Raw genomic sequence first — 27,361 nt, forward strand, 5'->3', positions numbered from 1 at the left:
GCTTCATTCCTTCCCTCTCTGTTCGAGGAGGAAAGAATCGGAGATGTTAGGTTACAGGATCTTCTGAACCATCTCACCCTTTTTAAACCAACGAATTCTCCATAATACCCCTTTACGCAGGCCTACTGTTGGAGAAGTGGAACACATAAAAGGAGACTGACTCTTCCAGTATCGGCATATACAATCCTTGAAATATATTCAACTGGGCAAGTAATGCTCAATCTGTACGTAGCTTATCATGGAAGTGGGCTGCACGTGATAATTTCTTATAAAAGAAAAACAAATAGCTTTGGACAACTATCGTGACGTGTAATAGCGGCAGCTTTCTTTTTACTCCCAAAGAAATCTCCGCAAATAAATATAAAACAAAAGGGCAAGATTGTCAAGAAAAAGAAAACGAGACGAAACATATGAAGGGCCGAGAAAGCAACAGAAAGTTAAGAAACCCTGATTATCGAGTTCTGTGAGATCTGCAAAAAACCATGAGAGAGAGACCCGCCTGTGAAAGAGAGAGAGAGAGAAAAAAAATTAAATTATAAACACAAAAAAAAAGAATAAAATAAGATAAAATAAAAAGAAGCTTTTAAGATCTAAATATAAATACCGGTCTCTATTATACCTGTTTATTATCTATCTTAGAATATGAGGATTCGCAAGAACGCGAAGCTCTCTTCGATATTGCCTTCGCACGCTTCAACACCAGAGACTCTGCAGACACACGTGTGCCAGCTGAACCAGTCGCCATGGGATGTGATTCCTTTCTCTCAAGACAGCTGCCCATCTTTAATTTATCAAGTGAGTTTACTTTCTCGTTGTTGATATTATCACAGATCTATCGAAACCCTCCTGTATTTTACCCTCCATTTATCTGCATTTTCACTTCCGGGTTCTAGGGTTTTGTGAACACACTCCATTAGGGTTTCATTAAAACCCTAAATTTTCTCGTTTTTGTCGTGTATTCACATTCAAACAGTCGATTAGGGTAATGGATCGTTGCCATTTCTCGCTATTATCGCGTGTTATCAGCTCTTATTCTTCTGCGTTTTGCTTCTCAGTTCGAAGGAGAAGATAGCTTCACAGGAAATGGGAGCTTCGGGGAATCTATGGGCGCTGTTGAGAGGTAATCAACTATTCTTCTTCAAATCGAATCTTTGGTTTCAATTTTGTCTCATATTTTTATCTTCATCGAGTGTTAGGGTTTTTTATTTTTTTATTTTTTTATTTTTTGTAATTCATCATTTTCGAATAGTAATACAAAAGGGCAGTAATTATCCAAAAATTTGTGATGGGTAGCGAGCCTCAATGTGTTTGTGATTGTAAATATGTTGCATATACGCGCAGCGTGGCTTCGTTGATGGACGGAGAAGAGAAGGCAGTAATGTTCAAAGTGGATGAAATGGTTGTCGACGATAATGAGAATGTGTTCGACAGTAACGAAGAAATTAAAGTGGATGACGAATTTGGGCTCGATAATGATTATAAACCTCCAGCTTGTTGCATAAAGACAGATGGCAAGGGCTGGCACTGCAGAAACGAGCCCAAATACGGGCACAACTTGTGCGACCATCACTTATCTTTGCTCAAATCTTACAGCAACGGCACCTGTTCTTCTGTTACCCACTCTATCAAGAAACCTGACAAGGCAGTGGCCTTCAGTCGACGAGGCCGAGCTCGGGCAGCGAAGAAGGGTTCGTCGTCGAGTTCAAATCCGTACGAATTTTACTATTATTCTGGGTTTGGGCCTTCGTGGGGAAAAAGGAGAGGGGATAGAGTAATTGGAGAGAAAAAATGCGAAGCCGAAGAAGCTCACGAGAATACCCCACCGAACGATAAAACGCCGTCGTCTTCCTCACAAATTGATAATGATGAATTTGATTTTGTTGATGATGAATATGACGAGGATGACGAGAATGGAGATAGTGGAAAGAAGAGAACGAGGAAGCCTGTGAAAGCAAGATCATTAAAATCTCTCATGTGAGCCAGGGTTTGTAGATCGCACGGATGCTGGGTTATGCTGGGTTTCTTTTGTTTTTGTGTTTAGTATCGAATGTTTTATGATTATCGTTTTTTTTTTTTTTTTTTTTAATTTTAACTTTGGGTAAGTGGTTAGGGTTACTGGTTTTCGGACCTTTTTTTTTTTTTTATGATTAGAATTACTCTTTAACATGGCAGTGGCGGTCTTTCTATGGTGTGACTCCAGTAGACCGAAGGGATTGTGTACTAAATCGATGTTTTGAAATGTAAGGGTAGTTTTGTAAATTTCCACTTTATGTTACAATTTGCAGTAGGTTTTGCATAGATCTTGTTACTTGTACTTAGTCGTGCATGCAATCTATGGAGAGAATCATTTTCTTTTCAAATAATTATTAGGTTTGGTCAATTTCAATTTGTAATGTGACAATCACGTGGACTTAAAATTTCATCTATTTTCACATTATTTTCTTTTGTTGTTCCTAATTTCAGCACTTTATTTTTTCAATTACGAAATTTATAATAAAGAGTTGGGTTAAATTATTGCATATAAATATATCTATTTATAAAACTTTTTTTGACAAATAATACAATCACAAATATTTTTGTACAAACTGATATAACATAATAATAAGATTAATTGAGTAAAAATTCATATGAACCATATGATTTGTTTTTACTATTTATATTTTCAATCAAGCAATTATTTTTTGTCACATTAATTTAAACAATATTATTTGTACTTTATACATGCAATAAGGGATAAATAAGTATTACCATTTTGAGAATATTTTTTGTTAAAATAATTCTAAAAAAACAATTACTTAATGCAATTTTTCTCTTATAAAAAAAATATTTTATTTAATATATATCTTATGTTTGGAATGGAAGAATAATCCGAGTTTGTCCATATCAATCATATGTATCCATTTTTTTATCATTAGTTCAACTTTTATTTATTCTTATATGGATTAAGATGAGCTCAGAGTAGATTCTCTATTATTACTCTATTCAGTATTTACAAACATCAACAAAGAATAAACTCTAACTGGTAAGTTGTAACGTGATTAATAAGTGCTATTACCTTTGCAAAATGACTAAGTTACCTCTTTGTATGCGGGAATTGTCGCATTCACATAAGCAACAGATAATCGATTGCAAGGATGAATTCACTAGCTTCGTTGACTTTTACATGACCAAATTCAGTCTACAACGCCTCCACAAACGAGAAAAAGATTCTGATACAAGTCCGAAAAGCATAATCCGGTCAATAAATAGAATGGATTACACAAGTCACGCACTCTATAATCGGTTTGACGATAATTGTTAAAAATCTAACGTTGATATTGTACACAAGTAAACCAGAGGAAAATGAATCTTTAATTAGGTTGATAACACCAAAAATAATAAATAAAAACAAACATGGCACTTTTGGCCCAGAAAAATTGGACTATCAAAATTAGTATAACCACAAGAATTAATCCGGTTTGATTAAAAACTGTCACAATCAAATATGTAGGTTTCATTTGCTAACTTACTCGAGTACAAAAGAAAGTACAGGATCCTTCGGGTTTATGCTGTTGTCGATCGACAGAAGCAAATTACCAACAGAGTATATAAGAGATATTTTCTTTTTCTAATTATTGTAATAATCCACGCACTCCGAAAGCACGTGGAGCACACTTGAGAAAAGGGACTCCGACATTCAACATGTCGTAATTTGTAAATTGTGACCTTGTTTTCGCACAGTGCTCAGTCGGGGCTCATGACTGGCCTGACGGGTGCCCTGTTGTCCTGCGACACACATTTTGTTATTATTTTTTATCCTCTTCGTTCTCAAATCTCACTCTGCATTATTATTTTCGACGAAAGAAAATCTGCCCTAACCAATTCAAGTAACAATGAATGAATGGGCCACGGCATAAATTTGTAAATTTCCATATTTTAAATTGAATGGAATTACTTGAGCTTGAAGCCTACGAGATGAAGAAATTGAATATACCGTCAATGATCTTGAGAATCAGCAATTGAAGATTATTATTATATAGCCCAAAAGACCGATGGGTAGACCGGATTTAGATTTTATTTTATATTTCTGGGAAATGAGGCAATTGTCTATTAACTCCGCTTACTCAAAAGGGAGAAACTCGTATCATGACCAGAAAATTAGATAGTTACCATTCCGTATTTGCTAAAATGTTAAGACTCGATATAGATAGATGCTGCTAAATATTACACATACATCGAAATTCCTAAGGTATGGAGATCATATGGATCGTACAGAGATAGGAAAGAGAAGCCAAAAGCCACGGGGAAAATCATGTACAATAAAATACACTGTAGGGTAGTCGTGCAAGATGTTGCTTGAACACCAACATCACTTTAACACACTGCATCTGGAAGATGTTGCTTGAACACCAACATCACTTTAACACACTGCAACAAACAAAAGGATACCGCAAACATGATAAGTTTTCATCATCAATAATGACCTAATTTAGATTTGCTCATGTCTCAACCTAATATCAAACTTCACTGTTAAAATGATACAAGTAAAACACAAGCTACTTACTTGTATAAATAGGCAGCAATTCCTAGGATTATGCACAAGAGGATGATATCAATGCAGAAGTTTCGACTGGATCTCAGCTGAAATAAGATCAATAAGCAAACAGAAATGAGAGTAACGACGCTGTATAGTTGAGCTTATTGAATAGAGCTTACAGGAGTCGAGCTTTTCTAAAAAGAGGTTTTTCCAATAGAGCTTTTGACAAAAAGTCATAGGATGTTTGGTTGTCAATTGAAAAAGCTTTTTTGAATTATTAGGCTCTTTGGTTCTACAACACTAAAAGTGCTTTTAAGTTGTTAAATTACCAAAAAAGATATACAAAGAACTAATTTCATAATCATACAAATTTCTACAAAATGCAACCAAACTATCAATTTATATGAAAATTACACATTTCTTCGGTGTTCAAATTCAACAAACAAGATTTTAGGGATTTTACATATACATATATATAAGGGTCCTTTGAAATTAACAAAACTGTGTTAGGTCATTTTTGACATTATATACAAAATAAAAAAGCTATTTTGCATCTAATCCCAAAAGCCCAAAAGCCCAAATTGTGGAAAAAGAGGCAAAATAGCTTTTGGAGAGCCCAAAACTTCTACTCCTTTCTTAATCACACACCACTAAAAACTTTGATAAGTGCTTTTGGAATAAAAAAAGCACTTAACGACCTTTTCAAAAGCCATACCAAACACACACTAAGGGCATAAAAATGGGGAAGGAGGGCATGGCTTCTGCATTTGAATTAGGGTTTGCATATAAAATTGCAACCAAAAGATCTTAGTGATATATAATATCTTTACCTGGGTTAGAGTATCCTTGAGTCTCACGTTGGTACTTTTCAGATCAGAGGTTGCCCTGTCAACCTGAATGATGTTCAAATAAAATTATTTATCAGTGAGGTTAATCCCTTCAAAGCAGAATACGTAATTGAATGTGGACTTCAAATTTTATTATTTTATTATTTTATTTTTAATGTTGTTCACCAATACCAAAAAATATTCCTAGAGGACACCCAATTTTGGCAAGGATTTTCTATTCTTTGAATTAGTTGACCGTCATTGACTTCTCAATTTGATTAAATACAATTATGAAAATAGTACATTCTTTAAAAGGGAAACAAATACATGGAAAATTTCACCTCAAAATCACCAAGCAGTGGAAAAAAATAAGTTCGCATCAAGACATAGCTACCAGAATCTTGAAAAGAGGACCATCCAAGAGAGATCTGTTTTCCTACTCCTAATAAATGCTATGCTCCCACCACACATTGGGAGATACCAACAAAGGAATAAAGGATTACCTTTTCATCAATTTCATCCATCATGGGCACTTGCCTGTCAATTTCCTGCACAAAGTACAGACAGAATGACGAAAATCAACATTTGATTCCACTATTTTTATAACACAAGAAATGGGAGAAAGGTACAAGAGCAAACCTCATTCATGTCATGAGCCATGTTCTTCAATGTGTCCAAACCTTCCCCTATAACATCTAAACCTTGGTCCTGAAAAAGGTGTCAAATAGATATAAAATTGGAACTTTTTCAACTCATGATATCTAAACACAAATAATGTTTAAATTGCATAATAAATTATACTACTATTTAACATATTCTAGCTCCATAAACTCACAAATACAAAACACTTGCCTGTTTCATTCTCCGCATCTCATACTCTTGCCTAAACCCACTCGACTCTTCGGTTTCTTGGAAATATTCATCATCAAATTTCCCACCTAACAAATTAAAGAGGGAATATCAAAAAAAAAAAAAAACTAAGTACTAGTGTTTTTTTTTTTTTTCTTCTCTATAAATTAAGACAAATATGTACCTGAATAAGTGTCAAATTTGATTCCTGTGTATGAGGCCGAAGTTGTCCCACCACCAGTTTGTTTAGCTGCAGCTGTTGAACCATCAGGTATCCCTTCAATTCTATCTTTGAGAGCAGCAACTAAGTCACTTCGAGCCTCAAGTTCCTCTTTTGAAAGCCCTTTTACCTGAATAACGTAAGAATGCAATTATACAAGATTGATCTATCACAATTCACTAAGTGAAATGAAATAATTTTTTTTTTTGAAACAAATACCTTTTTAAAAGCAAGTCTTTGTAATTTAGCCACTTCTTCAAGCAACCTAGCTTTTGTTCTTCGTATCTCCGCGTTCATCGCAACTGCCGTCGCACGATTTTTCTCTGTTGCTGCCGCCTCCGATTTCTAAAAAAAATTCCGATTTTTGAGAGTTGTAAAGTTAAACCCAAATAAGGAACCAAAAAAAAGAAAAAAAAAACAGTTGTTAAAGTTTAAATCAAAGAAGATAAAGTTACCTGCAGAGCAGCGTCGAGGTCGGCCTGAACGACGCCGTACAGGCGAGCGAAAGCGTCGTCGCCGTAGACGTTGAGCTCTTTTTGTTTATCGACATCGTACTTGTCATATTTCTTGCAAATCGCGTCGACTCTTGTGATCAAATCTATCACACTCATTTTCTCTTTTGATTTTCTCCCAATGGGTTTCGAATTCAGTTCAAAATAAAGACAAGAAAGGACGACGTCGTCGAGGCAGGCGAGAGTCCCCGCAGCAAGTCAAACGAGGGAGCGGTTAGGCTGGGTTTGGTAATATCTGTTTCCGTCTGATTCTTGCCACGTGGATCGTAAAACGATCATGGGGGCCGGGACCCATTGCATGCTGGAGTTGGCGTTATTGTACGGTCAGACATTCGATTTGACTTTCGCTTTTTTTGGTTTTTAGTTTTTACTCGCGATCAGTCCTTCACAAGGTCTTTTAAAAGTTAATAGATAAATTTCATTTGATTGTAACTTGTTAAGGAGACCCTTTTACAAATGAACTCATAAATTATAGCATAAGGCCATGTCTATGTTATCTATAGCACACCCCTCAATTTGTCTTGGAGTGAAGAGATTGATTGACTGAAGTGAAATGACATCAAATGGCCATAAAATTGACACGTGCAATTAATCTCAACTGATAAGATCGATAAATATTCGGTTAATGAATTTGCAACAAGACAATCATCAGATACCGTAAGAAATTGATAAACAAACTTGTAGGTAACAAAACTTACAATAGAAAGAGCAAGTCCGTGGCTCATGCAATTAATAGTGCGAAACATTTAAATATGGTATGTGAGGTGCCCGAACAGTCATCGGTCATCCGTTATTAGAATCAACAACTAGATAAAAAAAAAAAAAAACAATAATAAATAATAAATAAAGAAGCAGCGCCGTTCGTAGGACACAAGCTGACAATAACCCAACTTATTCGATTGTACGGGAGCAAGTTTGTGTGGATTAATGATTGCCTTTTTGTTGTCTCGAAACTCCGTTGCCTTGAAAATCATCACGAAAAACTAAAAGTTCATGAATTAGTTTGGCAAGTTGGCCTGTTAATGTACGAAGGAGAAAATAAATAGCCAGGTTGATGAGAAGACCGCCAAATTTTCTCTTCAAAATCCAGACCCAAGAGTTTTCAATTCTTAACCCCCAAAAAAAAAAAAAAAAAAAACAAAAGACAAAGTCCCCTTTTTATGGGCTAGTAGTTTTTGTAACCGATGCAATCCGACCACTCGTAATTAATGATAACGCTTGCGCTTGGACAGACATGGGCTTTTTATATTCAACCTTCCTTCTTGTCTCCAATTTTTTTTTTTTTTTGTTTTTTAATCTTTTGTTAACGAAGATTTTATTCTGGTAGTCGTTACTTGTGATTGGTTCATATCGGAATTTAATTAGATTGGGCACATTCGATACTGGTACTTTCTGTATATTTTCAGTTCCAACTACTTCCGACAAGCAACAGCCACTCCATATTTTTTGAGGAGATATTCTTCATTTAAATATAAAAATTGTTCATGAAAGCCTAATAATTAATTTTTTACTTTGTATGTTTAACCATGGATAATTTCTCGGCTTTTGACCTTTTCACCCTCGTCATGAATTTATCATTGACTTCATCACAAAACAGGGTACGGTTACCACAAGGACAAGGTAGCTGACCCTGTAGTATAATTCATCTTCTTGTTATCATAAAATAATAATAATTCATCTTCTTGTTCGTTGAACAATATTTGTTGTTGTGCTGCAACTATTTTGCCTCTTGGGCAAATTACGCCATGTTTGTCCATTGGCTACAGTACTGTTGGTTGGATATCCAATTGCTGGAATCCTACGAAGCCACAAGACAAGCAACTACTTTATAGGTTTCTTTCACCAACATAGTTGGTAATTAGCAGGTGAACTCTGGAAAAAACAAAAACAATTGCGAGAACAAATAGAACTATCAAGGTTAATCTTTGGTAATAACTAGAAGGATAATTGATGCAGCAATTGTGTGACTACTGCAAACTGTTGGAAACAAATAATGGCTCAAAGAAAATGTTATAAACTCATAATATATATATATATATATAGAGAGAGAGAGAGAGAGAGAGAGAGGTAATTTATTGAGATAAGTTGGTTGGGGGGAAAATAATTTTATGATAAAAAATAATTACAATAATTTAATGATAAAAATTTTAGGGGCATTAACTAGAGCCACTGGAAAACCCTAGATTTGACAATCCGAAGATGTCACCATAATGTGCGATTGTTTAAGCCGGCAAATCTAATAGCTCAAGATTAGATACACTGAGGCCATTCAAGTGGAAATTAATTATTTCCTTCAAATATGTTGTTATATAAATGTTTAACGTATTAGACTAAGGTGACGTTTGTTTTTTTATCTGAAATCTGAATAGACCTGAATTAGTATGAATTCTGAATAGATCTAAATATCTGAATCTCGAAAAATAATTATTAAGTTGTTTATTTTTTTCAACTTAAAAACTAAAAATATATATTTTTACATTTGTATCCATATTAAATTTGAATGTCAAATAATAATGTAGTAAATACCACAATATTTTAACATTTATAAGTAAAATTATATTCAAGTAAATACATAATGATTTTGGAATTTTAATATATAAAATACTATAAATTTCAAATTTTATCATATATAATATAAGAAAGAAAAAATTAATAAGATGCTTGAAACAGTTGATTTATATTTTATCTTGAAGTTGTCGCATGTAATTTTGATATTTAATGCTTGAGGAGTTGATATCAAAGTGAGGAGGGATTCCTTGTCGGCTAAAAAAATAATGATGAGATTATTATATGGGGTAAGTATCTATAGGTAAATTTTGAGATAGACATGAAACATAAATTATTTAGCAAGAATATTTTTTACATTAAAAAGTAATTGACTTAATTCAGATGTCTCCATTAAGTAAAAAGCCAAAAAAATTAGCTTATTTTATTAAGTTAAAATTATTTAAAAAATTCTATTAAATTATAAAAACAAACACCTCTAATTAATTTAATTAATTAAATTAAGTCACTTTTAAGTCATTAAGTTAAAAAACAAACGACAGCTAATAAACAATATTCTCCTTACAATTCATGTACTACAAATGTTGTAATTTATTCTGTAATAGTCTTCGAAGACTGAGAATTGAATGAAAAACTATTTGTTTAGAAACAATTTGCTGAGTTTTTCCAGAAACTAAAGCAGTGGAAATCAACAACCATGACGCAGTTCAAATTCTTCCCGGCAATCTGTCGAACAACTGCGGGGCAAATTATTTTGCACCTCTTTGTGACGTAATTCTTTCCAAATTTAGCACGAAAGCGCAACATCAAACTTTCTTTTCTCAATTTCGACCAACAAATCTATTATATAATTGATTTGATCTACCATAACCGTGTTGATACCGATGCATAATCAGATGGCCAATATTTCTTTAACAATGTTACCGTTGCATGCTTATGATTCATGCTATCAACGGTACCCTAAGCTATCAATATTCGCAGCATACTGTTCTGGAGAGTGGATTGCCGGACAACGCCGCGTGGTCCGTCGTTCTCAGTGGTGGTGGGTGCGCGCGATGTGCTTTCGCAGATGAGACTGAGATTTCTGTTGTCAGGTAACCGGATAAGCGAGTACCCCTGTGCAATTACATCCGTTGGATTGTGGTACTTCTAATCTAACGGTCAAATCCAGACAATTACAAAATAAAGTCATTGCTTACCACGTAGGCAAGGTAGCTGGCCCATGGTTTTTACAGATGTCAATTTTATTCTTCGTTTTAGTATTTTTCAAAAGATTCTTTTAAAAAGGACTCTTTTTTTGAATCAAAAGGACATTCAACACGTAACAAATAATAATACCTTTTGATAAAGTGTAATACTGCATTCACAATGTATTTTATACAAACAATGTTGTATAAAATCTGACAAGACATATTTTAATGACTTAGATTAAAACATGGTGTTACCTACGTGACAAGTAAATTTCCATTTAATTCTTGTGCTTAGGCTCTGAACAAATAAATTATGTATTCCTCATGGTACAAACTAGAAAAATATAAAGGGTAGTTAACCTAAAAAAAGAAAAATTATCAATAAAAAAAATCCACACGACACATCTATTATCTAAACTTTCTAATAATATTAAGTGAGTGAATGAAGGATTTATGTTTTTGAAGAAGCTTGAAAATAGAACGTAACTTGAATCATCTTAAAACTCATATTTGTCTGTACATCGTGAGTATCTTCAGGGCCGTCTAATTATCAAAATAGTTATATAATGAACCCGAAGCTTCCATCGGATCTTTCCTGATATTAGGCAATTTTTATACCAAACAGATATGAAGATTATAAGTAATTTATTCCCCTTTTTCTTAGTCACAAAAATACATAAGATTATTCTCTAAAAAGAAAAAATACTAAAGTGTCGTTTACTTTTTAACTTAATGACTTAAGATATTTAACTTAATTAATTAAGTTAATTACATGTATTTGTTTTTATAATTTAATGAGATTTTTTAGATAATTCTGACTTAATAAAATAAGTTATTTTTTTTACTTTTTACTTAATGGAGAAATTTAAATTAAGTTAATTATTTGCTAATATAAAAAATATCTCTATTTTGTAATTTATTTTTCATGTCTATTTCAAAACTCACTCATGAACATTTACCCACGTAATAATCTCATCATTAGTTTTACTTATAAATGTTAAAATATTATAGTATTTAATATATTATTTATTTAACATTTAAATTTAAAAAAAATATAAATATAAAAATATATTTTTTTAATTTTTTAAATTAAAAAAATAACTTAATATATATTATTTAAATTTAAATATTTAAATATATTTAAATTTAGATTAATTCAGATTTATCGTGATTTCATATAAAAAACGCACCTAAGATTGGTTTGCGCAGAAAAGTCTCTTATTACTTTAATTCACACCGTTGGGAAAAATAAGTGCAAACACGCGCCCTCCATTTTAAGCCGGTTCAAGCGAGTGCTAAACGTTCCCCTCCCTTGGCGCGTGATTATAATGCAGTTGCATCATCTTCGACAGCTATCTTGACTGACACGAGTCAACCGAACACTCTATAAAATAGTAAAACGTAATAAAATTAAACAATGCTTTTTAACAATATTCACTTTACTTAAAATCTCGTTTGTTACAAAGAATCAACTCAGAAAAAAAGAAAAGAAATGGTAGAGAATTTGATTCCATGCTATCGGTTTAATCTGATTATTCTCAGTTACTGTGTTTTCTTATCATGTTTCTTTGTCCGCTCTTATTCACTCGGTGAAGTGGATGCCTACGGCACTTTCTCTATCTCGAGTTTTAGATATCCCGAAACTCGGCTAAGGCCATTTGATTCGCGTTATTTCAGAGGTAAGGGATCAAGATTTATCAATTTTTCTTTTTTAAATTAATTTTATTTACAAGAATAATACGCATGTTTGAGCAAATTGCTCGTGATCAAGTGGCTGCTTCCCCCTTCTGTCTTCAGCATGTGTTGGCGGAATAAATTATTTTATTTTCTACATTTTTAATTATCAATTCTGATATTTCACTTGTTATGACGTTGTTTCTTGCTCCAGTTGATTTGCCACCGTGGTTCTCTTCATTGTCGATAGTGTTGGAGTCAGACGTTGACCTCGTAAGCGTGCTTATTTAATTTGGGAGATTTTTTACAATACAAAATGTTGCTGATCTCTAATGACTTAACGTGCTATATTTTTGTATAGCCATGTTTGGCTAATTGTAAGATTCTTTTAAAGTTTATTTTTCCTACAATCATGACTTGAAGAGATATTAAAGTTCTGCTACAAAATTTGTGTGCAATCATGAAGGCAATTCCATGACATTACTTCTTCAATTCTATTGTAATTTATTTATTTATTTTTTCCGGTCTGCTTATAGTTCAAACCCTTAACAGGATGCCAGAAGCATAGCAAAAGTTCCGGAAAGTGCTCTGCCCTTGATTTGCTTGAGAGATGGCAGTCTCCCTCTGCCTCAAGTCACAAATGCTTTTGTAAAAGGTTTAGGTGTGATGTTCTAAACTTGGATCCCCTGGGTTGTAGGCTCCTTTCATCTCTTCTATATTGTAGTTTTAACATGTTCCCTGTATTATTCCACTCTATTTACGGATTTATATTCTGTAGCTCTTCGACATTTGAATGCATATGTGAAAAGATGTTGATCAATCTCTTAGGTAGCTGAAGGATGAATGTCAGGGCTTTCAGTTTCTTTTTGGGCCTGGGTTTTGTTCCTCATGTGTCTATATAGTTTTTGGCATTAGTAACCATGTAAGATTCTGGTTGCTTAGTTATTCTTAGCAGCACTATTTTCTGACTGTAATGTAACATGCTTTGATTAGGCCCAAATTCTGCCTGTTTTTGTTCTCTTAGGTTCATTCTTTGTGTTATAAATCTGATATACTAGTGATTCAAAATTTTACTATGGAAAATTTTCTTTATTGCAGTGTTAGGTTCTTTCTCAAATGGATCTTCAAATGAATTAGAGGATATTCAGAATGAGGAGCAGTGCTATCCGATGCAGAAAAATATATCAGTGAAGTTGACAAATGAGCAGGTCTATATCTTTACTTGTATGCAAAAAGCCAAAAGGTCTTGCTTCGTGCCTTTCCTCAACAAGTTTTCATTCTGTCCTCATATTCCCCCTATTTTCCTTATTCTTTCCTGGGAGCTTTGATGCTGCCACATACATATTGTTTACAAAATTCATTGTCGCTTAGAAACTGTTGTCAGCTTTTAACTTATGAGGCTTTGTTCAGATATCTCCAGGAGCTTGGTATCTTGGATTTTTCAATGGCGTCGGAGCAATAAGGACACAATCAAAGATGGTATAGCTCATAAGCATTAGTATTAGATTCTTCATTATTCAGTTTCAGGATATAGTAGTAATTCTATTGCGTCTTCTGATTATTCACTTATTTACTTAATATCTCTATCTTTATATTATTGATGATTGCAACTGTGAAATACTTGCAAGTTCTCTGAGAAACACAACATTAATGCAGCAATCTTTGGTTAGAAACAATATCATTATGACGACAGCTGATAGAGTGCTTGAGGCCTTTTCTTTTTCCTTTCTCTTGATAGTATGTAGTTGTTTATTCTAGGGCACAGAAGAAAAAAATATAATTTCAAACGAACAGCAGTTATATGCTTTTTCCTTCCAAAAATAGGAACTTTAATCAGAAAGTTTAAAAAAAAGGAGCAAATATTGATTCCTAGCTAATATATGTTTTTTTATTCAAACTGTTGAGAAAACTAAAGGTTTTTCTTTGTTGGCACCAATTGAAGTCAAAACAGTTATGACAGGAATCTGCAACTTTAGAGTGGCTACATATTCCAAAAGTCCTCCAATTCTGGCTTTAAGATTCCTATCCAGAAAATCAGCATGCCGTACATGCCTCTCTAACATACAATGTCAGTCATTTACGTAAGATTATGACTGTCATTACGTGTACAAAACTTAAGTGTTACCGGTTTTATTTCCTGAAATCTTTCCGTTTAACTTTTATTAAAGCGCTTTTTGATATATTGATGTCACCAATGCGTCAATGTTGCAAATATTTTGAGAAATGAGCTTGCATCTAATTCTCTGGTACTGCAGATTATTCGAGGCCCATCGTACTCCTTTACCGCCAACATTAGCGTGGAAGGATGTACAACCTCAACAATGTGGGGCCAGTACTGCAATCAGTCAGTTGACCCTCTATCGTGTGTTCGATCTGACAGTTACAATCTTACTGAACAGTTTCCTGATAGTAAGCTGAACAACAAGACCACTGAAAATGGGATTTTTTGCAGAAATTCTTTTGACTCACCTTGCCATGGAAACGGCGAAATTAAAGTCTTCTTCTTGGATGTGTTGGGAATAGCAGAACAATTAATCATTATGGCTATGAATGTCACATTTAGCATGACACAATCAAATAATACTCTAAATGCCGGTGGAGCTAACATAGTGTGTTTTGCTCGTCATGGTGCAATGCCTTCAGAAATTCTGCATGATTATTCAGGTGACATATCCAATGGCCCTCTGATTGTTGACTCACCTAAGGTTGGTCGATGGTATATTACTATTATACCTGTTAATCTTTCAAAAGAACTTGGAGAGACTCGGAATGCTGGCATACAGGTTTGCTATTCCTTGGAATGGCAAGTACTTGAATGTCCCATGGGGAAGGCCGGATTAAATTGTAAGTGGGAAAGATATATACTTCAGGTGAGACTGTGTCCCCTGCATCCCTAAAAACGCTGTTTTAAATGTTTTTCTTCTTAGTATTTTGCCGTGCCATTTGGTTTCCACATTATAACTGTTGTCTTAATATTTATCAATTGTTTATTTGACAAGCAAATTCAGGATTATCTATAAACTTAAAAATTCTCTGGATTGAATCGTGCATGCATTCTTAAACAGGAAATGCAATAAAATTGAAAGTTTTTGATGAATAAATTGGTAACTTGCTTTTTAATGGTGACATGGAACTATAGGTGAAGCTTAAGGTAACAAGATATCATATAATATATACTTTCAAATGGTGACAGATTAAGATTTTAAGCTTATGATGAAAGAACTATTACATCCTTGCTTCATCAAATTGATCCACAGGGTTTGTGAATGCCTTGTTCCCCATGATCCTATCCTGATTGCTTTAGCTGGGTGATTATGGAATGCACATTTTGGATGTTTGGATTTAAAGTATGCTTTGGCTTATAATGCAGAAAAATAATGATTGAGGAAGAGGCTTCTGCATATTAGATGAATATTTTGCATGCAAGTTTTTGTTGTAACATTCATTTCACCTGTTGAATTATGTAACGGATTTTTTATATGATTCCTGTTACTAGAAACTTACCCCACAGCAATACTTAGTGAGAATGGTTCTCTGCAGACAGTTATCAGGAAAGAGACCCTGTTTGAGTCCTATTATATACCAGTCAGTGAAAAAGTACCCTCAGATTCCGCTGCTTTTCCTCTTGAACCCCTTTTAAGCAACTCCTCTTACGATGAAGGACAAGATAATACTTGGACTTATTTTCTTTTGGACATTCCTCGGGGTGCAGCTGGAGGAAGTATCCATATCCAACTGACATCAGATACAAAGATAAAACATGAAATATATGCTAAATCTGGAGGATTGCCATCTCTTCAGAGCTGGGACTATTACTATGCAAACAGGACAAATAACAGTGTTGGGTCTATGTTCTTTAAGTTGTATAATTCAAGTGAAGAAAAGGTTGATTTCTATATCTTATACGTTAGAGAAGGAACTTGGGGTTTTGGTATAAGGCATGTAAATACCTCCAAAAGTGAGACGGTCATGTCTGTTTCGCTTGAAAGATGCCCAAAAAGATGCTCGTCACACGGGCAATGCAGAAATGCTTTCGATGCTAGTGGATTGACATTATACAGGTTTTTATTTTCAGTTTTCCCCTTAGTTTAACTTTTTTAACTTTATTATACTTCCTAGATCTTATCCTCTTTATTTTTGTTTTACAACAGTACCTAGAGCCATTGTGGGCGAAACTTGGATGCCCACATATGGAAATTTGAACTGCAGTTTTGTTTTCCTTCCTTGACCCTTTTAATGGTGTGGTCTTTCTGTTTTTCAGCTTCTGTGCCTGTGATAGAGACCATGGAGGCTTTGACTGCAGTGTTGAACTTGTATCACATCGAGGTAAATATTATGGTGAAGCCAAATTTAGAGACATTTTTGCCTGCAGTCCACATACTTTTTTCTTCTGTATATAAAATAAAATAGTTATGCATGCATGAATGTACACCCACACATATGCATGTAGGAACTAGGAAGTATGTGTCAATGAACTTTTCCTACTCAAGTGGTCTATTGTTTATGAAGACAATTACTTGGATCTGAAGTGAACATTAGGACCTAGCATTATGGTAATAAATGTTTTTCTACCTTATCCACCAACTTGAAAATTCATGCAGGACATGTGCAGCAATCCGTTGCTCTCATTGCTTCAAATGCTGCAGCTCTACTTCCTGCCTATCAGGCCCTTCGACAGAAGGTAAAGCTTTACGCCTGCTTTTCTTGAAATGGATTCACAGTATTATGAAACTTCTTGGATCAAAAGATTTTTGAGGTAAACATCATAAATCCTTCCTAAGATGACAGTGTCATTGATCATCCTAAAAGTTATGATGATCACATCTGTTAACCCTACACCCAACCTCTTTAGTAGTTGGGTCTGTGGTGCCTTTGTCATTAATGGTGCGTTTACTAAACTGAAATCAGAATGGGCTGGAATCGGAATGGGGAATGAAAATCAGAATAAGTTATTTACTTGAATTGTAGGAATTGGAATCGTAATGAGCGAGATTGCCATTAATGTGTTTACATTATCTTGGAATCGAAATCGGAATGAGTTAGATTGTAACAAATTACTAAAGTCCTTAATAAGCTATTGTCATAATTATTATTTTTTAGTTTAATTATTGTGATTATTTACTCAAAATTTATTATTATTAATAATTATTGTTAATAATATATTACTATATTAATTAATTGTAAATTTTTTAATCATTAATAATAATAATTGACATTAATATATTAATTAATTATAATAATTTTTATCATTAATAATAAGAACAACAACAAACATTAATTTGTTAATTAATTATTTTTATTTTTACATTAATAATAATAATAACAATAATAGTAATAATAATTCAGAATATATTAATTAATTATTGTTATTTTTATCATTAATAATAATAAATTATTCAAAATATATAAATAATTAGAATAAATATATTAATTAATTATAATATTTTTTTTAACTGAGGACAAAATGGGCATTTTTTATTTTGTGGGGGAAGCAAAATGGTCAATCACCCTTGGGAATCAATTTCTCATTCCTCATTTCAAATTTGGGTGGGTCCCATGATTATGATTCCGGCTCCTACCTCCATTTTGCGAAGTAAACGCCGTCAATGATTTCGATTTCAAATTTTGATTCCCCAATCCGGAAAGTAAATGCACCATAAATGTTAAATATTTCCTAGAGGGGTTAGTTTTATATTATAAATCCCACAAAGGTCAGTGATATTGTCATTAATATCGGGGAATATTGATCATATTTATACTAACCTTTTAAGAGCGTGGACACGGAACATTTGTATGACATACCAAATCAGTATAAAATATACCTTTTTGACTGATCATTTAATTTTCCCATCAACAAAAGGACAGTAATTTTCTCTATGCAGGCGTTTGCAGAATGGGTACTCTTCACGGCAAGTGGTATCTCTAGTGGATTATATCATGCATGTGATGTTGGCACCTGGTGCGCATTATCCTTTAATGTCTTACAGGTATGACTTGTTCCTCTTAAGAATGTCTTATTTTATTTTTGTTTTATTTGAAACCTTTGGTCTTTTATAGCTCTCAGCATATGATTAACTCATAAGTACTTCTATTAACTCAAACAAACATCATGGATTGAGTACATGTTGAAATTTATACATCTCTTGTCGTGAAAGCACCAACGACATGAAGAATAAGGCAGCCAATTGAAAGACTGTTGAGAGTTGGCCAATTATGTAGCATGATGTAATTCTGTATTCCCTTGTTTTCCACGAGTAACCTCTCTCTTTTAAGAGTGTTTGCTGTTAGGGTCATTAGATTGAGATACTATTAATTAGGCAACCGGAAAATGTTTCAGTTCATGGACTTCTGGCTCTCTTTCATGGCCGTGGTGAGCACTTTCATATACCTAACTACAATTGATGAAGCATTGAAAAGGACAATTCACACAGTTGTAGCCATCCTTACAGCCATGATGGCCATAACTAAGGCAACCAGGTATCCAGAAACAGTGGATAGAATTCAATTTTGTATAATGTTCGTTTTTTGGCATTATGGCATCTAACCATGTTTAAGCTATTCTGCAGGTCTTCCAATATTATTCTTGTAATATCAATTGGAGCAGCGGGTCTTCTTATTGGATTGCTGGTGGAGCTCTCCACTAAGTTTAGATCATTTTCCTTACGATTCGGTTTTTGTATGAACATGGTAGACAGGTAACCTCCCTTTTTTTTTCTCTTTGGAGAGGGGGGGGGGGGGGGGTTGTTGTTCACATCATGAATTTTTATTTACATTACTTTGCTCACAGTGCAGTTAGAAGTAAAAGAATACATGTAGGTATTAGTATAAATATGTTTGATGCTTTTAGTATATTACAATCGAAGTTGAAATTTTGCAAATATAATTCCTTTCTTAAAATTCATTTGTTAATGGCAATCATTGACTTGTTGAGGCAATGTGTCTGCTTTAGTGATTGGGCACTGAAATTTGAGCTAATGATCTAACATAAGCTTCTACAATTCATCTATTGGGATATACTGGAGATTGGGCCTAATAATTTCTACTGTAAATTAGCAGTTCGGTATGCAAGATACAAAAGGATAAGAGATACAAGCTTTCCACTTCATTAGTATCATACCTGCTTGCATGTTGCATGAGTATATGCTGAATGAATTTGATTTCACTTTATTTCACAATGGTAGACAGCAAACTATTATGGAATGGCTTCGGAATTTCATGAAGACAATTCTGCGACGATTTCGCTGGGGTTTTGTACTAGTGGGTTTCGCTGCATTAGCAATGGCAGCAATAAGCTGGAAATTGGAAACTAGTCAAAGTTACTGGATTTGGCACAGGTATTATGAGTTTGTTAGTTTCTTCTCCCTCCATCTCTTTCTATGTCTATTTCACTGATGTTTGTTATGTTAAATGGTTTTGCAGTATTTGGCATGTGAGCATATATACATCTTCATTCTTCTTCCTTTGTTCAAAAGTTTCTAGCTTAAATAGTGAGAATCAAAGACCCCTAGATGGAACCTATGAGCTAACTCGGCAGGATTCAATGCCGAGAGGTGATTCTGAGGGGAGGGAAAGACCGGAGGTTTTGACGATCTAGCTCCAACAAAAAGGCAATTCTTTTTTTCTGGGCATGCAGAACAAATTCTCCTGCCTAGCTAGACCAATAAAGGGTCTTATTATTGCAACATTTGATGTAGAACAGAATGGTGAAGGAAGACATTTTATACTCCTCAACAGAAGTAGTTTGTAGTGGATTCTTCTCCCCATGCTTCAGGTTCCCCCTCTGTGAATATACATATACAAGTACCTAGTAACCTAGTAACCTTGGTAGGAGAAAGAACAGAGGCAATATAGAAAGGACGCTAACTAGTGGTTAGTGGCAGAGCAGGACACAAGGACAAAGATGTGGTCTTTCATTAATGTTGAATGGGTATTTTGTATTTACAACATCCATGGTGCTGTTTCATGGAAACAGTACAGATTGCCCTGTTGTTTCGGTTTTTGATGTGATGTCAGCTTTAGGGAGGGAGAGTAAATGGTCATGCATAGCTTTTTGGAAAGAGATTGTGCGGTAATGAAAAATTAATCGAAAGGAATCAATCTGTCTTTCAACAGCTATAGAACATTGAATATTCTCCATAAAGCTTGAGGGACCGAATCAAAATCCACGACGTTTCTGGTTGCTCATTGCTCTGAGGTGAAAGATTGTTGAAAGATTTGAATGTATGGAGAAAGCAGCTTTCCTGTGAAAAAAATTTTGAACAGGACTCAGAGGAAGAATGGTCCTTAAAGATCGAAGAGACGATAAAGATTCATAATTTCTTTTTTTCGTGCATGAACTTTTTTATGTGCTTTTTTTTTTTTTTTTCCCAAGGGTCGCGCAAATTATTTCCTCTCAAATCTTGAGAAAAAGTTATGCCATTGCCATGGTGCGAAGGGTAATTATGTAAAGTGGAATTCATAACCAAACCACTTTTCCTTGGCTATTTCATATAAATGATACCTATTAGTAGATAAAATACAAATGAGCGTATAAACTATTAACAAATTGCCTAAGCAAATCAATAGGAATCAATAATCAAACAAGACTACAATAGTTAGGAAGCGACTAACTTCCCACTGCAAAAATGAGCTTATTACTGTACAAGCAAAACCTCATGAACAGATGCTTCTCCATACGTGCGCAGCAAATGGACTGCTTATTAGTACTACCTTCACACCAGTTTTTCGAAAATTATTGGCCTCCTTTCAATAAAGTTTCTTCTCGAATTTTGCTTTGATTGGCTCTAGAGGACACTTAAATGGCTACATCTTTCTTGATCTCAATGCATTTGCAAAAGTAGATGCAAGCTTAACTCCATCAAAATGTCACCTTGCACCTTGGATGTCATTTGGCCAATTGAAGCTGTTATTGTTCTCTTGTCGAATTGCTCCTTTTGGAATAAGAGGGTTGTAAAAGGACATCTGAAGCTGCTAGCTCTCTGTAATCCTTACGTACACTCCACAGGATCTCTGCACATCTTCTCATGCTTGGCCGATTTTGTCTGCGTGGAGCCAAGCATTGCAAGGCTAGTTCAAGTATCTTTTCAAGAGCCAAGTTATTAGCTGCAGTGTTTTCTACCCTTGGGTCCAAGATTGAAATGGCATCTCCATCAGAAAATTTCTTCATTGCCTGCACTCAGCAAATCACAATAGAGACTATAACCATCTTTGCACACAATATTGCGCTATGAATTCAATAAGACTTCATGTTCTAACTTAAATGGGTTTTGTAATTGGACTAAAAGATCGAAAAGTTGAAAATGTAGTAACAAAAAAAGAATTTTGCAGGGGGATGGGGGTTGAAGAAACACACCCATTTTACAGTTATTCGCTCTTTGAGTTCCCTTTTTGGTTCAATTGGGCGCCTTCCAGTGACGAGTTCAACCAGTAACACACCAAATGAATAAACATCGCTCTTCTCAGTAAGTTGATAGGTTTTCAGGTATTCCGGATCCAAGTAGCCAGCAGTTCCTTTAACTTGGGTTGATACATGGGTGGCACCTGACTCAGTATCAGCTGCTAATCTAGCAAAACCAAAGTCCGCTACCTTGGCTCGAAAGTTTTCAGTGAGGAGAATGTTGGAGGACTTTATGTCTCTATGAATGATTGGATGGTCTACAGGGAAAGCCAAATAGGACCAATTTGGATCATCACCAGAGTCTCTTAGTTTCAGGGGATATAAGAAACATCAATATCTTGATAGAACTAAAATGAGTCCAGCACTACAGCTAAAACATACCTGTATACATATGAAGATAGGTGATGGCATGGGCCACATCGATGGCAATATCTAGCCTTCCAGCAAGGTCAAGAATGTTGCCCTGCAGACCTGCAATTGTGCTTCTCATATTTCAGGTAAGAGCATACATATCCAGCAGGTATCCTCACACAAACGTACAAAAGAGCGGAGACAGAGAGAAAAAACTCACAATCCAAGTGTTCCCTGAGAGTTCCATTTGGAACATACTCCACAATAACAATTCTTTCATCTTCAAACTCTAAATACCCATGGAACTTGACCAAATTCAAATGTTCCACCTGTGCCAGCGTTCGAATCTCACTTTGAAACTCTGCACCCGAATGCTTATCATATACACTCTGCAAAGAAAGACAACTAAGTGAAACCGAAACCCCATATCACAGACAAAATCTCAATTCAGCCCTGAAGGCCAGGAAAGTATAATTTTATTAAACCTTCTTAGCACGTTTAATAGCAACAATGGTTCCATCTTTGAGTCTGCCCTTATAGACAGTTCCAAATCCTCCTTGTCCAATCTTGAAAGAAGGGGAGAAGTTCGTAGTTGCCCTGTAGATTTCCTCCATGGTGATCTGCACGTTGCCAGACTGATCTCCTCCTCGTGTTGAATTGTTTGAACTCACATACAGACCCTGACTTGAACTTCGCCTTCTTTCAGTGCTAACTCTTGATCTTGAACCATCCGATATTACTGAAAATTAACCAATCAATCATATATCTTGTTATATTCTAATTAACTCGACCAGCTAATACATTTCAATATTACAGATCATAAAGAAAATCATTTAAATAAAAAAATATCCATGAAATGTAGGCAATTAATTAAAAAGCAATCAATGCCTATGCCTGTACAAACTACCAAGTACCAAACAAACATGTCACGTGTTGCATATATAAATGGCAAGCCAAGATCAACTGATTAAATAATGAAAGAAACTACTAGAGCTGGATCTCGAAGGTATCATACCTGGAGAAGGTTTGAATTCATTAGAGTTGACAAAATCCTTCGAGCTATTGGTTTCGGGGGGAGTGAAGCAGGCAACAAAGAGTCCGGCGACGGCTTTGGCGGCCATTGCTAGAGAGTTCTTGCTAGTCTTGCGGTTGCGGACGGTAGAGGCCTCCGAGTAATGAGAGCCTGGAGAGTAGAAGAACCGGTCCGGCGTTGACCGCACGCCGGTGCTAGGGCTCCGTCCTTCGTAGAGAGGATTTTGGCTTTTCTTCATTTGTTAGTCTCGCTATGACTTTTTCATCGAGGAAAAAGAAAGACAGACTAGTGGCTCTGGGGTTGGTGATGCAGAAATGGATTGGCGGGTGGTTGAGTGAGAGGGAGAGGCTGTAAGCTGTTATTAGTGGAGACTTTGATTTTTCAAACGCGGTTCTGACAAACATGCGCCACTTTTTGTTTTTTTTTTTGGGAAAAAAAATAATGTTTTGACTAATAGCAAAAGATTTAGAAGAAACTTTTATCAAATATATATATTTTATTTGTTGCACTTAATTATTGGCACCGTTCTTAAATATTTTTATATTCTAACGTTGTCAATCAAAATGAAAAAAAATAAAAATAAAGAATTTTGGGCAAGAATTAAGTACAAATTTAATTATTGGCACTAGTCTTGAATAATCTTATTGGACCAAGTTATATAAATTTAATAAATCGAAATTCAAATATAAAAAATTTTAAAATATATTAGAGATACTATATCAACCATACATTAAATAAATAATGCTATAATATATATTTATTTATTTTTTAAAATATTTTATAAGTGATATTTATATTAAATTTAATTATTCATTTCATACAAAAATTAATTAGTTATATTACGTAGCATCAATGTCAACCCGTAGAGTCTGCAACTGACTTTTAGCCAGCTAACTGGCCCTCGCAGACCAAACAAGAAAACGACTAGCCATATAAGGAGGGAGCAACAGTTACTTTGCAAGGTAAAAACAGCAGCGGTAAGATTAGATGGAATCAACACGTGCCAGTTTTCCATTGGAATAGAAGTTTTAAGTTTCACATACTTTTCTTGCCAAATCGCTGTGAGTTTCCACCAGAAAAATGAGATGAAAATATGTAACGGTTGGTTGAGCAAGAACGATCAGAGTCCTTGCAAATTACTACTTCAAAACAGCAACTTGGTAGCGGAAATGGGAAGGCTTTATCAAATAAATCAATTGGTGATGATTTGATGAACGGAGAGAGACTGATCAAATTTCCGGAGTCACGAGGTAATATATAATTTTATAATATGTATATTACTCACTAAACAACAAAGGGAAATGAAACTTATTCCACGTCCCCCGGGAAGAGGAGGAGTGAGGAAATAATTCACCCTTTGATTAGAAGTCAATTCAAATGTGGTTTTAGTTGGAATGGAGATTGTCAAGGGTTCAAAACAATTCATAATGTTACAATTGGAGACAAGATCCTGCAGTTAGCGAGGATTTTTTGCTAGGACTTGAAGGGAATCCTTCCAATCAGGATCTGTTTCAGGATAGATTAATTTAAGCCGATGATAATGACGGTTCATGATGGTCAAAGGGGCTTGTCATTGGTTGTGTGCTGACACGGAGTCAGAACAAAGGCAATAAATTAAGAAAATGATGTACGGATCGTACTTCCGGGTAGGTGTTATGGTATTTTATTAGCTTGGAACGTTATAAAATGAATGAGAAATTATTGCAGCTTCAAAGAGAAAGCACTAGGTCAGCCAGGAAGCCAGAGTGTACATTCATCCATTTCTTTGTCAAGCACATTGCAGTGACCAGAAACGTTATTCTCCTCCATAAGACCAAACACTGTACATAGCATAGCATACATGTGTACTGCTTGAGGGTGGGATCTGTCACTTGATACAAATGTGTGAATTTCACCAGCAATTTCTATCCAGCTACAACCGGGAACTTTATGATCACAATTGTCCCTCATCATTTTGCGTAATCTAGCAACATCAAACCAACATCTTTCAGAAGCATACACGTTAGACACAAGAGCGTAATTCACTGGCTTGCTAGGCTCCAACTCAAGCAGCTTTTCTGCAGCCCATTTTGCTAATCCTATGCTTCCATGAACTTTACATGCACCAATGAAAGCTCCGAGAGTATCCGATCTAGGTTCAATTGGCATTAATGCCAGTAAATCATAAGCCTCAACCAGAAGACCCACTCGACCAAGAAGGTCAGTAAGACAAGTATAGTGCTCTGAATCTGGTAAAATATGGTAGTCACTGATCATCAAATTAAAGTACCGAAGCCCCTCACTAACTAGCCCCCCATGGCTACAGGCAGAAAGAACCTCAAGAAAGGCAATACTGTCTGGCCTTACAGCGTGAGACAACATCTTCTCAAACACCTCAATACTTTCTTTTGAAAGGCCATGAAATGCATACGCACCAATTATTGAAGTCCATGTTACAAGGTCAGGCTCTTTGACAGAACCAAAACACTGTAAAGCACCAGCAATGCTGCCACACTTGGAGTATGCATTTATCAAAGCATTTTCAATTGATAGAAAAGCTTGAACCCCATTTTTAATCGCGTAGGCATGAACTTGCCTGGTTTCACAACTGATGGATAAACTCCCACATGAGCTAAGAATGCTAGCCAGAGTCACTTCATCTGGACAAAAGCTTCCTTGAAGCATATCTCTAAGAAGTTTAACAGCCTCCCTTCCATCTCCATTCTGCCCAAAACCTACGACCATTGTATTCCAGGAAACAACATTTTTAGCAGTCATCCCATCAAAAACCCTGCAAGCATCATCTATATTCCCATTCTTCGCATACATATCTACGAGTGAAGTAGCCACTAAAACATCTAAATCAAAAGACTGTTTAATTACAAGGCCATGAATCTGCCTCCCCAATTTAGAAGATCCCAAAGTTCCGCATGAATTCACTAAACTAGAAAATGTGAAATAATCACCCTTCATACCTTCCAAACGCATCAAGTTAAACACCGCAATAGCACCGTCTCCCAAACAATTCAAGGCATAGCAAGACACCATCACATTCCACAACACCAAATCTCTGCACAAAACTTCATCAAAAACCCTCCTTGCATCTTCAACAAAACCACACTTCCCATACAAATCAACAAGGGCACTACTTACAAAACAATTTAAACCAAACCCAACTTTCAATATAAAACTATGCAATCGCCTGCCCACCTCAATATCATCTGCCTGAACACACGCGCGGAGCAAACTATTAAACGTTATGTGGTCTAATCTTACATTGTCTAATAACATTCTCCTGAAATAAGGCGTAACGTTACCACCGCAGTTAATAATACCACTTATCAACGTATTCCAAGTCACAATATTTCTCACCCGCATTTCATCAAACAGTTTCTCCATATCATCAAACGCTTTGCATTTCACATAAACATGCAACACTTGGTTTTGCAAAGACAGTTTATTACATAATCCCAACTTCATTATGTGCGAGTGTAATTGTTTTCCTTGTTGAAGGAAACCAAATTTGGCTGAAACTTTGAGGGCCTGAGAGTAAAAAGAATGGGCCGAATGAGTTGACTCGTGAATTGTTCCCGAGTTTCTGAGTTGACTTGAAAGGACCGAACGGTCGTGTTTTTGGGCATTTGTAATTGTGGTGGTTTGATTTTGATAGAGGGCTGGTGTTAGGTACGATAACGGTCGTTTGAAATGGACGGTGAAGATTGGAGGAGCGGGGCATCTTGAGAGCATAAAGATTGGAAATTAGAAAAGGCCGTTGAAAATATGAAGCGACGACGCAGTTGGAGTAAAAGCAAGAAAAATATCAGGTAGTAAGAGGGCCTGATACTTTTCTAGTGGACTTTTACCAGTGTAATTGATATTCGGATGGAACTTCGGTAATGATCAAATCTCAATAAGAAGTAATAATAATATCTCTCCTGCTTAATTTATGGCCATTTTATAACCACCACAGCATCATTAAAGGATAAGATACTTAAAGTTCAATCATTATGAATTGTTTATTCTTTCTTTTTGTACTCTTTTGAAGAATAAAATTTCCAAAATTTCATAAGAATCATTGCAATATTTTTGGTTTTTTTTTTCCTTCTTAACATCATTATTAAATTTAAGTTTCAAACATTAATAAATTTATTATATGGATTAATCTTACCTAAATAAGTGACTTTGAAATAAAAAAAAATAAAAAAATAAAAAATAGGCTTTATTTTTTAACTTTTTTATTTTGTGAGTGTTTTTTTTTTCAAATAGTTGATAAATAAATAAAGTAAAAGAATGTTAATGTGTAAACTT

At 34.9% G+C, this 27,361-nt stretch overlaps 5 protein-coding genes across 10 annotated transcripts; 2 read left to right on the forward strand and 3 right to left on the reverse strand.

Annotated features, from left to right (window-relative positions):
• Nucleotides 1-455: 455 nt before the first annotated feature.
• On the forward strand, nt 456-2,337 carry LOC18047322. Its single transcript, XM_006444924.2, has 3 exons — nt 456-795; nt 1,056-1,120; nt 1,342-2,337. Exons 1-3 carry the CDS (start codon nt 643-645, stop codon nt 1,976-1,978), a joined length of 855 nt encoding a protein of 284 aa, XP_006444987.1. The 5' UTR covers nt 456-642; the 3' UTR covers nt 1,979-2,337.
• A 1,789-nt stretch (nt 2,338-4,126) lies between these two features.
• Nucleotides 4,127-7,130, reverse strand: LOC18047323 (syntaxin-71). 2 transcript variants are annotated; one of them, XM_024188480.1, is made up of 10 exons: nt 6,868-7,130; nt 6,632-6,757; nt 6,377-6,542; nt 6,196-6,281; nt 5,983-6,051; nt 5,847-5,891; nt 5,347-5,409; nt 4,544-4,620; nt 4,377-4,407; nt 4,127-4,330 (listed from the first exon to the last, which is right to left on the reverse strand). In XM_024188480.1, exons 1-9 carry the CDS (start codon nt 7,021-7,023, stop codon nt 4,395-4,397), a joined length of 801 nt encoding a protein of 266 aa, XP_024044248.1. In that variant the 5' UTR covers nt 7,024-7,130; the 3' UTR covers nt 4,127-4,330; nt 4,377-4,394. The 2 variants fall into 2 exon arrangements, with proteins under 2 accessions (XP_024044248.1, XP_006444988.1); XM_006444925.2 differs by having other exon boundaries at nt 4,127-4,407.
• Nucleotides 7,131-12,053: 4,923 nt separating this feature from the next.
• LOC18047554 lies at nt 12,054-20,702 on the forward strand. 5 transcript variants are annotated; one of them, XM_024188465.1, is made up of 15 exons: nt 12,054-12,298; nt 12,508-12,566; nt 12,846-12,954; nt 13,392-13,501; nt 13,704-13,772; nt 14,549-14,655; nt 14,746-15,163; nt 15,834-16,354; nt 16,555-16,619; nt 16,895-16,974; nt 18,176-18,280; nt 18,631-18,770; nt 18,860-18,988; nt 19,475-19,627; nt 19,713-20,702. In XM_024188465.1, exons 1-15 carry the CDS (start codon nt 12,112-12,114, stop codon nt 19,885-19,887), a joined length of 2,427 nt encoding a protein of 808 aa, XP_024044233.1. In that variant the 5' UTR covers nt 12,054-12,111; the 3' UTR covers nt 19,888-20,702. The 5 variants fall into 5 exon arrangements, with proteins under 5 accessions (XP_024044233.1, XP_024044235.1, XP_006444991.1 ...); XM_024188467.1 differs by having other exon boundaries at nt 14,549-14,637; XM_006444928.2 differs by having other exon boundaries at nt 14,549-15,163.
• Nucleotides 20,703-20,775: 73 nt separating this feature from the next.
• LOC18047555 (calmodulin-binding receptor-like cytoplasmic kinase 2) lies at nt 20,776-23,503 on the reverse strand. The gene is made up of 6 exons (XM_024188471.1): nt 23,057-23,503; nt 22,527-22,780; nt 22,262-22,430; nt 22,072-22,161; nt 21,646-21,947; nt 20,776-21,462 (listed from the first exon to the last, which is right to left on the reverse strand). The coding sequence occupies exons 1-6, from the start codon at nt 23,310-23,312 to the stop codon at nt 21,199-21,201; spliced, it is 1,335 nt and encodes a 444-aa protein (XP_024044239.1). The 5' UTR covers nt 23,313-23,503; the 3' UTR covers nt 20,776-21,198.
• A 1,222-nt stretch (nt 23,504-24,725) lies between these two features.
• Nucleotides 24,726-26,835, reverse strand: LOC112100132 (pentatricopeptide repeat-containing protein At2g46050, mitochondrial). The gene has a single exon (XM_024188470.1). The coding sequence runs from the start codon at nt 26,798-26,800 to the stop codon at nt 24,803-24,805; it is 1,998 nt and encodes a 665-aa protein (XP_024044238.1). The 5' UTR covers nt 26,801-26,835; the 3' UTR covers nt 24,726-24,802.
• Nucleotides 26,836-27,361: the final 526 nt, after the last annotated feature.

Source organism: Citrus clementina, unplaced genomic scaffold (assembly GCF_000493195.1).
Source record: "Citrus clementina cultivar Clemenules unplaced genomic scaffold, Citrus_clementina_v1.0 scaffold_3, whole genome shotgun sequence".
In the NCBI taxonomy this organism is placed as follows: Eukaryota; Viridiplantae; Streptophyta; class Magnoliopsida; order Sapindales; family Rutaceae; genus Citrus; species Citrus x clementina.

Bases quoted from the DNA above. Each gene is read 5' to 3' on its own strand.
- LOC18047322 (XM_006444924.2), top strand. From the start codon at position 643: ATGAGGATTCGCAAGAACGCGAAGCTCTCTTCGATATTGCCTTCGCAC. The intron at 796-1,055 runs GTGAGTTTACTT...TTTGCTTCTCAG, and splicing joins GCCCATCTTTAATTTATCAA to TTCGAAGGAGAAGATAGCTT. The intron at 1,121-1,341 runs GTAATCAACTAT...ATATACGCGCAG, and splicing joins TCTATGGGCGCTGTTGAGAG to CGTGGCTTCGTTGATGGACG.
- LOC18047323 (XM_024188480.1), bottom strand. From the start codon at position 7,023: ATGAGTGTGATAGATTTGATCACAAGAGTCGACGCGATTTGCAAGAAA. The intron at 5,892-5,982 runs GTTTGCTCTTGT...TACTTTGTGCAG, and splicing joins TGGCTCATGACATGAATGAG to GAAATTGACAGGCAAGTGCC. The intron at 5,410-5,846 runs GTAATCCTTTAT...AACATCATTCAG, and splicing joins TGGATGAAATTGATGAAAAG to GTTGACAGGGCAACCTCTGA.
- LOC18047554 (XM_006444928.2), top strand. From the start codon at position 12,112: ATGGTAGAGAATTTGATTCCATGCTATCGGTTTAATCTGATTATTCTC. The intron at 16,355-16,554 runs GTTTTTATTTTC...TCTGTTTTTCAG, and splicing joins AGTGGATTGACATTATACAG to CTTCTGTGCCTGTGATAGAG. The intron at 16,975-18,175 runs GTAAAGCTTTAC...TTCTCTATGCAG, and splicing joins ATCAGGCCCTTCGACAGAAG to GCGTTTGCAGAATGGGTACT.
- LOC18047555 (XM_024188471.1), bottom strand. From the start codon at position 23,312: ATGAAGAAAAGCCAAAATCCTCTCTACGAAGGACGGAGCCCTAGCACC. The intron at 22,431-22,526 runs GTTTAATAAAAT...CTTTCTTTGCAG, and splicing joins CTATTAAACGTGCTAAGAAG to AGTGTATATGATAAGCATTC. The intron at 22,162-22,261 runs GTGAGTTTTTTC...GCACAATTGCAG, and splicing joins TCTCAGGGAACACTTGGATT to GTCTGCAGGGCAACATTCTT.
- LOC112100132 (XM_024188470.1), bottom strand. From the start codon at position 26,800: ATGCTCTCAAGATGCCCCGCTCCTCCAATCTTCACCGTCCATTTCAAA.